The sequence below is a fragment of the Pteronotus mesoamericanus genome, unplaced genomic scaffold, assembly GCF_021234165.1.
Source record: "Pteronotus mesoamericanus isolate MK-2021 breed Mesoamerican mustached bat unplaced genomic scaffold, CSHL_Meso_final scaffold_167, whole genome shotgun sequence".
Taxonomy (NCBI): Eukaryota; Metazoa; Chordata; class Mammalia; order Chiroptera; family Mormoopidae; genus Pteronotus; species Pteronotus mesoamericanus.
The window spans coordinates 24690938-24704160 of NW_026555308.1; the positions used below are offsets into that span (position 1 = coordinate 24690938).

Below are 13223 nucleotides of genomic sequence, written 5' to 3' on the forward strand. Positions count from 1 at the left end.
TCTTTTTTCTTCCAAGACCAGCCTGAGTTCCTCCCCTGTAGCATTCTGTACTTACCCCACAGAAGCCTTCCTAATCCCTAACCTAATTATCATAATACAGCTTTCCCCTTGGTCTACATGTTTGGTTACTATTTTGCCTATATTTAAAAGTTGCCTTTTTAAATGTAGAGAAAAATTTTATGGAATCACTGCTCCAAAGCCACAGGATACATTTTTCATTAGCCTAACTAGAGGTCAGGAAGTAGAGGGAAGAATAGTTCCTTCTAGTTGGCAGCAGGTTCCCCACCAGCCTTATGATTCTGTCATAAATGAAGGTTGGCCTTTTCACAACAGATCTCTAGTCCCAATTTCTGGTAGCTTGTGGGTGGAAGGGTTGGGGTCTTTGTGATGCTTTTGTGACTTCTGGAAACACTTAATGATATGCTCCATGGGCAAGACCCAGAACCTGCCCGGTTCCCTACAAGGACCCAGGATTGTTTCACATGTGAAAGAAGGGGGGCGGTAATTGGTGTTTTCAAATGTACCCATGCTTTGTTTTAATTGGGTATGGTAAGACACACAGACATGGAAATGATTGTCACAAAGGAAGAAGTTTTTATATTCACACATGTATCCCTAGAAGCAGGAGGCAGAGCCTGGCGTGACACTCAGTGCCACACGGGAAAGCACAGGGTTCATCAGGAGGCAGGAGTGAGGGGAGAGCGTGGGCATGAACCTTATTGTGGTTTCTGTGGGAAAGAATAGGCAAGGCAGTGTAAGCAGGTTTATGGTTTGGCTAGTTCGAATAATTTCAGTGGGTTCTGTGGCATAGGGGCTCTCTCTAGTTGTCTGGTACCTTGCTTTTGTGAGTAGGGCAGAGAAATATTGCATCCTAGACTATAAGGGCTAGATAAAAGAGGTGGTTCTGAGTATGAGCTATGGATTGTGTTAGTCTCTATATGAAAGGTGTTTGCTATCTCTAAGAATTGGCTAGCTATGGGAGAGGCAGTGTGTCTCCTCAGTCAGGGAGGCCCCAGATGCTGAAGCATGAAAAATACAGAAAATAAGAAAATATAGTTAATATAGCAGTGATACAAAATTTAGCAGCTTTGAAACCTAGTCCAAAACATTTAGCAAAACTGTTTAAATGGCCTTTGCTCCATTTACTCTGTCGAGCATGGTGCCAGTGCCCTGATTTTAATTATTGTGGATACCAACTAATGTTGTTATTTTGAAAGTCTGTGATTATATCATGTTAGATCTTCAAGGTATTCAGAAATTACATGTCCTTAGGCAAAAACAGAATATATGACTAAGTGAAGTTCATTTTCTTAAATATATTGGGTCAGAAATGTCACCTCATCTCATGCTACAAAGAATTTGAAGCTCTGCCATTAACTGAATGGTCTTGGGTGAGTCACTGAATTGTTTACATCTCCTTCTGCCACTCCCCTCCCCCAAATGAGGAGCTGCTCTGGAATTATGTGAGTGTGGGAGGCTACAGGGTAGACTAACCTCCAAGAAACAATGATAGACTCTTAAAACCTCATGGAATACTACACAGCAGAAAGAAAGAAGGAACTCTTACCCTTTGTGGCAGCATGGATGGAACTGGAAAGCATTACGCTAAGTGAAATAAGCCCGGCAGTGAAAGACAAATACCATATGATCTCATCTATAAGTGGAACCTAATCAACAAAACAAACAAATGAGCAAAAAAGAACCAGAGACATGGAAATGAAGAACAAACTGACAGTGACCAGAGGGGAGAGGGGAGGGGAATAAAAGGGGAGAAGAAGGGGAAGGGTCAAGTCAAGGAACATGTACAAAGGACCCACGGACAAGGACAGTGGGGTGGGGATTGTCTTTGGGAGTGGGGGTTGGACAGGGCAGGGGAGAGCAATGGGTGAAAAATGGGGACAACTGTAACTGAACAACATTTAAAAACCCGCATGGAATGCTCTTGCATTTTTCCAGCAAGAGGCCTGCTGCTGTCAGCCCAGGCAGTCCTCTCTTGGGAGGTCAAATGTTGAAGTTGTATGGAATGCTAGAAGAAACTTGGCAAAAGTCCAAGTGTCATCCACAGTAAGCTCTATGCCAAATTATCTTGTTTAAATTTCACATTCCTATGAGGCAGATGCTGTTATTATTCCTCGTTTAATAGTTGAGAAAACAGGAGGGGAGACAGGTTAAATTGCCTGATACTGCTGGGAAAGTGAAACCCATATCTATCTGACTTTATAAGAATTAGCCTTAATTACAGAGGTGAATACTAGATCAAAATAAGGGCAAAGTAGAGGGATATATATTCTAGTTTAATATTAGGTGGGACTTTTGTACCATGGTTATTAGTCAAAATTGCAGTGGACTGCCTTTTTTTCGCTGGAAGAGTTCAGGTACAAGTTAGATTACCTTTCTTTCAGAGATATTATGGAGGGGAATCCCCAACTGCCTGAGAATTGAACTAGACACCCTCTGAATGCGCCCTTGAACCCTAAAATTCTAACATAATTCCTAAGATTCTGTGAGTTGGTGTCTCCCAGGAAATTCACACACAGCAATTAGAGATCTGACCACTAGAGTGCAGTGGCTTCACACTTGGTCTATTTTCACAGTAGGAACCAAACATGGTTCTTCGAACTTCCTAGAGAGCACCAAATTCAGAACCATTGCAAGGGTGATATGGATCCATGTGAAAATGGAGAGGGATCCACCAGTGGGGTATTGTTATCTCTTTTTCTATCAGCCCAAACAGTGATTTCTGTCTGCCAATGGATTGGCGAGAGGTCAAAGTGGTAATTGTTAAAGGGGTGATGCCATTTCCAGAGAGCTGAGGAAAGGTGCATTCTGAGGGCTGTGAATTGGCAAGGAGCCCTCATAGTGTTGCCCCCTCCACCCCTGCACTCTGAAGACTGGGAAAATGAGGAGAGGAACAGGGTTAAATACTGTTGGAAGATTACAGCAAAAACCCTGCTACACTTGGAATGGTTGAAGGACCTAGGAATATTCTGCCTGGAAAAGAGAAAGCCTGGAGGGACCATGAAAACTGCCTTCCATTAAGGTTGTTCTGCAGGGTCCTAGGTATCAAAACCAGGGATGGCAAGGGGATACCACCAGGGGGTAGATCTCAGCTTGATATAAGGAAGAACTTTCTGGCCAATGTCTGGAAGGACTACCTTGGAGGCAACTCGTTCTCTATCATTTGTTCACTCCACACATATTTACTGAGTGCTTACCCCATGCCTGGTGATCTCTGGTTGCTCAGGATATAGCAGTGAGTAAAACACACAAAACTTCCTGTCTCCATGGAGCTGACCTGCCTGTGTCTGAACATCCTGGAAGATGCTGAGGTGGATCATTAGGAGATCTTGTGGGTTATTGGCCTGGATGGATCTTAATATCCTTTCAGCGGATTCCATAACCTCCTGAACTTTATAAAACCTAGATTGTCTTCATATCTTTGAGAATACCCTTTCAAAACTTGCACAGAACTGCACTAAGACTGCATAGTTTTCATGGTTTCTGGAGAAACGAGTCTGTGAATTAGGTATAGGGACGTTAGGTATTAGGTAACAGAACTCTGATATATTGTAAAAATTGCCTTTGGATGTGGAAGTCTTAGAAAAATATTTCTTTACTTAAAAGCAATCTCCAGTCAGTCTATTGTTTGTATTTCTTTTATTTAAGCTGCATTGGGACAAGGCATTAACATTGTCCATGTGAACAATTATTTCTAGGGAATAGCCAAGCCACACAGACGTTACATATTCCGTCCTTGACATGAACATGTACGATATCAACTGAAACAGACCCACTGTTATTGTTTTACAAGTGCTTACACAGCTTGATGAAGTCTCAGAGAAGCCATGCTAATTTTAATTCCACTAATGGCTGAGTATTCACATTCCTGAACCCATTTGCCCCACAGCTATCATTATTCTTTAGCACCTGTCTCTTTCTCGCCTGTACTTACCTTTGCATAGTAAACATTCTCAGGAAGACCTAGTTTTCCATTTTCATATATTTTTCCTCTCAGTGGTCTGCTGTTGAGATCTGTATTACCCTAGAAGGCAAAAGAGAGAGAGAAAATCCTTGTGGGCCAGAGCTGAGAATTCTGACATCTTTGCCCCTTCTTGCGTGTAAGATTGTGATAGTTTAGGGAAACTTTTTTGAGCTTGGTGTGCTCAAGTAAACCTGAACTCTACATAGGCCATTGAAGGACCAGAGTGTAGTCCCCTGGGATAGAGTGCTCGCCATGAGCTTGCCCGCGTTGTCTCATGAGGGCCCAAGAAGCTTGTTTTGCTCTTGCGATGTATCTTCCCAAGAAAGAAAAGTTACTATTCACTACATCCCGCAAATGGATTTTGAAAATGAGCAAGATTTCCTTAAGGAGATTATGGAATACTTGCAAGCAACAGAGGCTTGCACAGCCTCACCCATGCCTATCCCACTAGCTTCATCTCCTGCACTGTCCATCACTCTTGCCTCATTATGAGCCCACCTTCTCCAGTCATGATGCACCCTTGTGTGAATTCCACCCCTGCATTGTTGCATCTGTTAGGCCTTTTATCTGGAATTCTCTTTTTCCCTTCTCTACCTGGTATGGGATCAGTTTTATTTTTTATTTTTTTATATTTAAATTTTTAAAATAAATATTTATTTATTTTTAGAGAGAGGGGAAGGCAGGGAGAAAGAGAGGGAGAGAAACATCAATGTAGGGTTGCCTCTCATGTGCTCCCTACTGGGGACCTGGCCTGCAACCGAGGCATGTCCCCTGAGTGGGAATTGAACTGGTGACCCTTTGGTTCGCAGGCTGGCACTAAATCCACAGAGCCACACCAGCCAGGGCAGAATCAGTTTATTTTTAATTTTCACTAAATATTTTCCATTTTCATTTATTTTAATATCAGAGACTAATACATTTATAAAATACACTGATCATATCCTTGGATGTCATGCAGCCTCAGCTGCTATAAAAATTTCTAAAAACTTCCTCTCAGTTTCTATACTTCTGTTGTCTTGTAAGGTAAAAGACAGGCCCTGCCCACTGAATGGCACCGCTCTAAATTCTTGTGCAGGTCACGTCCACTGTGGAGCTGCTCCACCTAGCCTCCTTTGGTTAAACCAGTCACCTTTCCCCTGTGATTCCCTGCCATGAGATGCAAACACCACATCACAGAACATTTGCTCACAGCCTTATGGTAATTGCTGTGTGTGTCTACTTCTCTACTGGATTCTGAGCTCCACAAGGGAGGATGGCCTTTTTTTTTTTCATCTCTGTATCCCATAGTACAGGCCTAGCTCATATTCAGAGCTTGATAGGTATTTGTGGGACTGAATATAATGCTACTTTAGAAAACTAAACTCTGGCATCTTGACTCAGTGCTGACCCATGTACTAGTTTGTTTAAGACATCTCATGGCTACAGATGGAATATCTGGCCCTATGACCAACAAGGAGAGCTAGAATAAGAGAGTGATAATGAATCAAGACTTGGAGAACAGACCGCAGGGGCCCCAGCCTTATAACCTCTACATGCTGTTGGCACAATGGTGTGGAGAGAGAGCAATTGGACCAGGACCAGCAGACCCCAGGAATAAACAATCACCAAGCCAAGGCAGGGGATGTGCTTTACAAGGTGTCTAATTCTGGACGCTAAGACTTAATGCGTGGAAGGAGCTGCAATGCCTTCTGACTCTGGACAGTGCAGGAAGCCTTATGAGTAACCCTTGCCAAGGCCAGGAATTAACAAGAGATTTTTGTCCTGAAAGGAGATGGTTACGCATTAATCGCAGGACTCGCCCAGAGGCAAGCCTCTAGTTTAACTTAACTTCCTGAGTTTACCATTATTTAAGAGTTAAAGAATTAACAGAAAGATTCTGTGTCCTATTTTTTGTTCCCTCCCTAAGCAAATGGGAAGAGCAGGCTCAGCTCAAATTCAAATGTCAATGGGGTTGCTGCTTTTGGCTAAAACCTAAAATGACCCATTCCTGCAAGACAGATATAAGTGAGTGAGGAACCTTATTCTTACTGAGGGCTGATTCCACCAGATGCTCAAACACAAGGCCAGAAAAATTTCCCAGAATCCATGGAGGTTGAATATCATCGGCACATCAGCACTGAGACTCCAGCCCACTGCCTCTCCCAACCTAAGCCAAGTATTTGATTTTGAGTTAATCATAATCCTCCTGATTAATCCTAAACAGAGGGCAGCTTTTTCAATCTCGACAGTAATTAAGACAGCTTGCCTTTCCATAGCACGGGGCTTGGATGACCACAGGCAAGTCACTGAACATCTCTGAGCTTCTTTCTTCTTTTCCACACTTGAAAGATATACCTACCTCTCAGGGTAAATAAAAGTAAAAAACATATACCATGTGCCTGGCTCTTGTAAAAGTTGGTGAAACCTCTGTTCCCTGGCTCTATGTTTCTCTAAGGGACAATTTCTGTTATAGCATTTGGTCCTCAAACTTGCTCATACATCTGAGTCACCTGAATGGCTGGTCAAACCACAGATGTTGGGCCCACCTCTAGAACTTCTAATTCAGTGGGTCCGAGTGAAGCCCAAGAATTTGCATTTTTAACAGCTTCCCAGGTGATGCTGATGTTGCTTCCTGTCCAAAGGACTACATTTTGAGGACCATTGTTCTAGACTAATGTTGTTTGCTTCTCTCCTCACCTTTCCCTTTCTTTTCTTCTGGGAAGAGGAATGATTTATCTTATATTTAGAAGAAGGAACCAGGAAGGCAGGGATGAAGACCATCTGTTCTCTCCTTTTGGATCTATCTGCAGGGCTGATGAGTTCTGGTTATTCTTCCCCTTGGAATATGAGCTGCTTCCCAGGGAGCAGGGCTGTGGTTATTCAGTTCTGCAGGTACCTTTAATTCTGGGGTGCTGACTAGGATGCCCATGACAGACACCCATTAAATTCTCCATCTAGAACCATAGCATAAAAGCTTTTATGTATTTGTCTCCTGCATTCTTTTTAATTGGCTCTGAATTAAGGAAAATAAAGGACTATTTTAAATTGTCCCCCTAAAATCCTACCTGCACTAAGTACTCAAGAAATGGTGCTGTGATTATTATTTTTCTAATGTTAGAAATCTAAATTCAACCAGTATTGAGAAAATCCTCAAGGGTAATGACATTGTGGGGGAATGTGAAAGATGAATACACATTGCCTATAAGCTTGCAAATATCCCTGTGATTGTCCAGTGAAAACAAGCTTGTATTTAGCATGTATTCGCTGGCCTAGTGTCAAGTAGCATCATCAGACATGGAAGCTACATTCAATGAGCTTCCCCGCAGATGGGGATGCTTGATGACTACCAGCACCTGTGATACAGGTAGACAGCACCACATCTGAAAACTTTCAGATTCTAGAGAGGGAATATTGCAGGTGAAGGGACAGAGGAAACTTTGGGGTCGCCATTGTGTGTGATCAGGGCATGGCAGACTGGAAGTCAGGAAGCATAGGAGTCTGAGGGAGCAAAGCAGGAGCAGGAAAGGTGAACTAGGAGAAAGGCTGTCAAGAGTGGAATCCACACCTACCAGCTGTGGGCTGGGACATGGATAACCTCACTCCTCAGAAGGGGTTTTGGAGGAGCCTGTCTTGGACACCTGGATGATCTCCGCAGAGGTTCTAGATGCCTTTGCCAGCCACCTGGTAGCTGGTGTGCAGCTTCTTCAGCACAGTCTCTGCCATGCCGGCCTGCTCCTCAGCATCATCCAGCTCATGCAGTCTTCCTGTAGCGAGCCGAGGTCTGGTTGGCCTGTTCTTCCTGTGACAAAGACACAGCGGAAATAGTGTGAACCTGGTTTATTCTGGTTAATGTTATCCATTCTGCAATGTCATCTAAGAGTGTAATTATTCTATAAGGCTTGTTACAAAACACAGCAGTCCTGGGTTGGGGTTGTCCTCCACCTTACCATGGACAACCATCATCAACACTCTTAGCAGATTCTTTTTGGACTTGGCATCCATATTTCTAAGTCAAATGTATTGTTACTGCTTCTGTCATTTGTGGTTTTAAGCATTAGTAATTGGGCCCCACTTGGAAATTGTGGATTTAGCATTTCCCATAGCCTCTGCCACACATTTCCCATCTCCTGGTCTTCCCAGTAGATTTGTAGTTGTTTTGTTTAGACCACATTTACTGTACACCTTGCCTTTATTGAACATTTGGGGAAGGGCACTGGGTGGATGGGTGGCTGATGGATTCAACGTGGTGGCTTCAGAATTGGCAGCAAATGACAGCAGAGTCAAATATCTATGTCTTGGGCAATGGTGGTATAGGACTGAGACTTGAAGCTACCATTTGCTAACCATTTGACTTTGACTTTAACATCGAAAAACATAACATAAATACCCTACGTTGGGCTGTTTACTCACCTGTGAAATGGACTAAAAAGATCAGCTTTCCTGCCTTATATCAGGAGGATCAAATAAGGGTAAGTCCTTGTGTTTAACAGTATGACCAGGAGGAAAGGTTATTTTGGCAGAGGCCATAGGGGCAGTGGAAGCAGGACAAAGGAAGTTAAGACCTTCCCCAGTTTGAGAGCACACCCTTCAGAGGGTACTTAAATTAGCACAGGAGTTCTTAGAGGATAAGTTTGGTTTTTATATGTTCTTATTGCCAGATTTGGAGTGTCCAGTCCACTTGCAAGATGATGGTGAGGATGAAGTGCCATGGACATGAAACTCATGGGAGCTGTTTTTTGGCCAATACTTTATTCCTTCCCTGTGGTTAATTCTAATCAAGCCTAGAGACCTGGGCGAGGAAGGGAGGGGGAATTAGGGACATGCGGCAACCACCTACCGCCTCTTCAGTCTGCCACTTACAGACCTTCAGCTTGTTCTACAGCTTCTCCTCCAGCTCCTGCATGCGCTGGTTGGTCTTGTGGTCCTCCTCTGTCTGGAAGACCAGCTCTTTGAGGCAACGCTCATTCTTCCACAGCGTCTTGACCATCTCTACATGCTGTTTTTGTTCACCATCCAGTTCTGCCTCTAGTTCCTTGATTTGAGGAAGGAAGAGAAGAATGTGGCTGAGGGAATACATGTTTTTGAACTTCAGAGCGCAGCGACTTTGGATAGGGGTGTTGTGGCTACATTGTCCACTTCCTTCCCAGAGGCGAGCAAGTGAGCCCTGGACCGAAGGGTAGGGCCCTGAGGTAGCTATCAGATGATCACTTTCCTTGAGCCTCAAGATTTCACCTCTGGGAAATGGAGGAAGCAGGGGTCAGGAAAGATGACCGAAACTCCAGGGCTCTTCCAGCTTTAACATTCCATGAAGTAAAGACTAAAACTGTGCCCTGACTGCTATAACTCAGTTGTTTGGGCATCATTCCACAAAGCAAAATGTTACAGGTTTGATTTGCGGTCAGGGCACATGACTGGGTTGTGGGTTCGGCCTCGAGTTGGGGTGTGTACGAGAAGCAACTGATTGATGTGTGTGTGTGTGTCTCTCTCTCTCCCTTCCCCTCTGTCTAAAAATAAATACATAAATAAAATCTTTAAAAAAAAGAGTAAGACTTGTTTTAAGTGAGTAATAAGAGAGGAATAATGTTGGAAACTGAGACTGGGAACAAAGAAAGAGGAAGAATATTGGAAACTGCTTTGCTTGGGGCCTAAGGACATTCTGAGGGAAAGATGACAGGGAGAGCTGTCAGGTATACATAAATTAGAGCTGTTGCCTCAATTTCCTTTTCTTTCCCAGTTCTGAAATAACCCAATCCCTCATGAAATGCTGAGCATGGTTTTTTTTTTTGTTTGTTTGTTTTTGCAAAAAGACCTCCCCACTCCCCCAGGCTGGCCATATCTCCTTCTTCTCTCTCTGGGCTCAGCTCTGTTGCCTTCACCCTGGTTTCCAGCTTCATGATTGTGCGCTTCCCTCCTTTTAGAGCCAGCTGCTCAGCCTCCTCCATCTTGGCCTGCAAGTCTTTGATGGTGGTCTCATAGTTTTTCTTGATCTTCTCCAGATGCATGCAGTGGTCCTGCTCTTGCTGGAGCTCTCCTGCCATGTGGGCAGCCTGTGGAAGATAAGGAGAAGAGCACACGCTGGGGGTTGGTCGCTATCCAGCTCCTAGTACCTTTGAGAGACAAGGAAACTTGTCTCCCAGTCTCTGGGAAACCAAGTGGCTGACTCGCAGAACCTCATTGACATATTGCTTGGATTTTTGGAAGCCGGGGCTCCATGCTCCCGTATCCTTCCAAGTGCAAGGGGAGGGGGCAGGTTCATGCACTCGCAACTAGGCCTTCCAATCCTGTGGATTCCACCAGCCTGTGCTCTCCAGCCAAAATCTTTACTCTCTCCTCCAAGAGGGGCACAGCATGGAGGGTAGGCAAATCACAGATCTGAAGTAGAAAGATGAAGTTCTGTACCCAGCCCCGGTGTGACTTTCGGCAAGTCATTCTACCCATTTGTTCTTACGTTCATTCCACAAATATTAATGGAGAGCCTACTGTGCACTCTGTATGTATCTCTGCTCTTGGGACATACCAACAAATTAGACTAACAATATTCCCAAACTCCTGGCATTTCTGTTAAGCGTGAGGAGCCTGCCCCCTTCCTCCCGGCAAAAATCTGTATTTTCTCAGCCCTAAAGTAGGATACATAGTATCTACCACTCGATTGGCATGTGAGCACTTAAAGTGTTACTGAGGTAAAAACACTTGGCAGCACATCTTGCCAACATCCACCCCTGAGCCCCTGGGCACAGCACCCATCTTCCTTTCACTAACCCTCCCTTCAAGGCTGGTTTGATGTTCCTCCTTGCCAAAAAGCCTGCCCAGAGGAGTCCACTTTGATGGCACCTTTGATCTATGTCTCCAGGCCACACATTCTGATCTCTCACGTGATCGTGTGTAGCTTGTAAGTATTCCCCCAGACTTTGGACTCCTCAGAGCAGGGACCACATTCCCACTGGCAGGGTGCCAGGACTCCACAGTGACTGATGAAGGAAGGGGCTGGACTTCCCTGTGGTAGCTAGGTCCCTAGCAGGTAGCCTGACCTGGGAAGCCCAGGCCCCTTCCTGCCAGCAGCAGACAGCACACACACATCAGTCATGGCTTTTTTGGCCCTCTCATCAGCTGAGCAGGTCTCACTGATGAGCTCCTCACACTCTTTGGAGATGCTCTGGATGTCTGATTCCAGCTTGCGCCTGACCACCAGGAGGCTTTGGTTCTGGAGGAGGAAATGAAGAAATCACTGAGAAAGGAGTCTGCACAGCCCTTTTGTTTACAGGAAAGAAAATGACCCTCTCCCAGACACTCTTGCCAGACTCCCTAACAGGCAATGGCTCTGGGACCCTGCTAAAGGTGAGGGTCTCTCCCCTGTATTCTTCTCTGGGTTTTAGAGCAAAACTTGCATCATGAGGAGCAGAAATAACATAATTTAGGCCTGGGGAGGATGGCAGCTGTAGAACAATCCTGAACGCAGAGGTGGGAAAACCCAGGTTCAAGGTTGTGTACTTCGACCTATGTGGATAAGTTCCTTACCTCTAGGCTTTGGTTAACTTGTCTCTAAGTGGGATAATCTCTGCATGTCCCATACACATTTTTCTTTTGGTGAATTCAAATGAGATAATGAGTAAGGATTAAGCCATGCTGGTAAAGGATTGCACTGTGAGTAGTAAGCAGTACTAGTGTTATCATTAGTAGCTGACAGGGCTCCCCAGTGTTGACAATGGATAAACCACTCAGCTCTCTGGGCCATGTTTTTCCATTTGTAAAGGAATGTCAGACTTTGAAATATTTTGGATCTCTTCAAGTTCTGAAATTGTAGCCTCAGCTACACTGGGGTTCTTAAAATTGGCTTAATAATCAGAATCTTCTGAGGAGTTTCTAAAAGTTCAGACTTCCGTGGTCTCACCATAGACCCACTGCATCAGAATCTCCAGGGGAGACTCTGGGAGTCTGTCTTTAAAAGCTCTACACAGCAGTGTACATGTTGTTAACACACTGTGCTGTGCAGTGAATAATGGCTAAGATGGTACATTTTATGTTACTATTACTTATAACAAAAACAAACCAAAAAAAAAAAAAAGCTCTGCAGGTGAGTTCTGAGGCCCTGAGGAATGAGGACACTAGCTAATTCTGAGTTTTGAGGGGAGCGCATAAGTTTTGGGCATCATTCTTGGCTCGCCCTGGCACCGTGAGTGTGTTTGCAGGGCACCCCCCAGGGAGCCACAATCTTACCTGGACATTGACCTCATTATGTCGCTCTGTGATCACCACCACCTCCTGCTCTAGCAGCTTGCAAGAGCGCTCACTGCCCTTCAGGGCTGAACGCACCTCTTCCAGCTCTGTCTGCAGCAGGTTTGGGCGCCTCTCCTGCAGGTTCTACTGTTTCTGCAGCTCCTCATGCTGCCTGGCATCCTCATCCATCTGGACCTGCAGGTCCTGGGGGAGCAGGAGGACACAATCTGAGCCCATCTTACAGGCCGTGGCACAGCCTGGGGCTGGCTAGGATTGAAGGTATGACCTTCACAGAGCTGGCTCAGAAAGGTGCTAGGGTCGGGGTGGTGGGGAAGTGGAGGCCACAGAAGAAGAGAGTGTGAAGTGCAGACTTGCCCTTGGGGAGTTCACAGCCTAGTTGAGGTGTAGCTGCATCATGGCCCAGGTGACCAGAGGATTTGTCCAGCGGGTAGTCAGCATGAGGTCAGGGCTTTACAGATGACGGAGCACCTGATGTTTACAGCAGGACCTTCTCAATGAGGCCTTCCTCAATGACCTTTGACAGTTACACCCACCCCAGCTAATCACCATCTTCCTTCCCCTGTCTTGTTATTTCTCCACAGCACTTACCATTTCTTAGTACAACAGTTTTATTTACGTGTCGCTTATTGTTTATTTGCTGAGGTATTTTTTGTTTTGTCCATTCTCCATCCTCTAACACTTAATTTAGCACCTGGACAGGGGAGGTCTACAATAAACATGTTTTGAATGTGTGGCTCTAGCTATGCATACTTTAAAGACAAGCCTGATAATGAAGAGTGATAAAGGACTTCAACTGTATTTGTGTTTAGTTCTTAAGGTGAGTAAGTGGTGGGTACATGGGTATTTATATTTTTTATTTTTCTATGTCTGAAATCATTGATAGTAAGTAAAAAATGATTTTAAAAATCAAAATAGGTCCAACTTCCTTTTTTCCTCCTTTTCCCCATGTTCCAGTGGTCCAGGATATGGACTTTGGTGACTGGGGCCTCTCATTTATACAGTTTCCAAGTCTCCTGCTCCCTGGATT

The 13223-nt window shown here is 44.7% G+C and overlaps 1 protein-coding gene across 1 annotated transcript in view; it reads right to left on the bottom strand.

Moving 5' to 3' along the window:
* Positions 1-7557: 7557 nt before the first annotated feature.
* LOC129083516 (myosin-16-like) overlaps positions 7558-13223 on the bottom strand; it is a 50233-nt gene continuing 44567 nt past the window's right edge. Inside the window, 7 exon segments of the mRNA XM_054589345.1 lie at positions 7558-7620; positions 7622-7718; positions 7720-7760; positions 8799-8993; positions 9832-10008; positions 11037-11162; positions 12176-12379. Of these exon segments, the coding sequence (XP_054445320.1) occupies positions 7558-7620; positions 7622-7718; positions 7720-7760; positions 8799-8993; positions 9832-10008; positions 11037-11162; positions 12176-12379 (903 nt within the window).